This window comes from Pteropus alecto, unplaced genomic scaffold (assembly GCF_000325575.1).
Source record: "Pteropus alecto unplaced genomic scaffold, ASM32557v1 scaffold88, whole genome shotgun sequence".
NCBI classification, from domain to species: Eukaryota; Metazoa; Chordata; class Mammalia; order Chiroptera; family Pteropodidae; genus Pteropus; species Pteropus alecto.
Genome location: NW_006494611.1, coordinates 2555742 through 2556009, shown reverse-complemented (window position 1 = coordinate 2556009; position 268 = coordinate 2555742). Strand labels below are relative to the sequence as shown.

General features: G+C 70.9%; 1 protein-coding gene across 1 annotated transcript in view; it reads left to right on the top strand.

The window, feature by feature from the left end:
- Positions 1–2: 2 nt before the first annotated feature.
- MAP6D1 (MAP6 domain containing 1) overlaps positions 3–268 on the top strand; it is a gene marked incomplete at its 5' end in the record, with an annotated part of 8489 nt that continues 8223 nt past the window's right edge. The window contains one exon of the mRNA XM_006925996.3: positions 3–151. Coding sequence (XP_006926058.1) covers positions 3–151 — 149 coding nt within the window. The remainder of the gene's footprint in view (positions 152–268) is intronic.

The window sequence follows — 268 nt, the reverse complement described above, 5'->3', positions numbered from 1 at the left end:
CGGCGCCGGCGGTACCCAGAGATGCGCCGCAGGGGCGCCGGCCGGGGGCGGGCAGCCGCAGAGGCAAATCCCCCGCACCTGCTGGCCGGGAGATCTACGTGCTCCCCATCGGCGACGCGAACGCGGATGCAGCAGCGACCACGTCGTACAGGTATGGGGCTGGGGGCAGGAAGCGCATCGTCTCCAGACCCCATGGGCGGAGAAAACGGAGGCGGGGACCCAAGAGGACCGGGGTGGGTGGGAGAACGGATGACTGGAGCCTCCATCC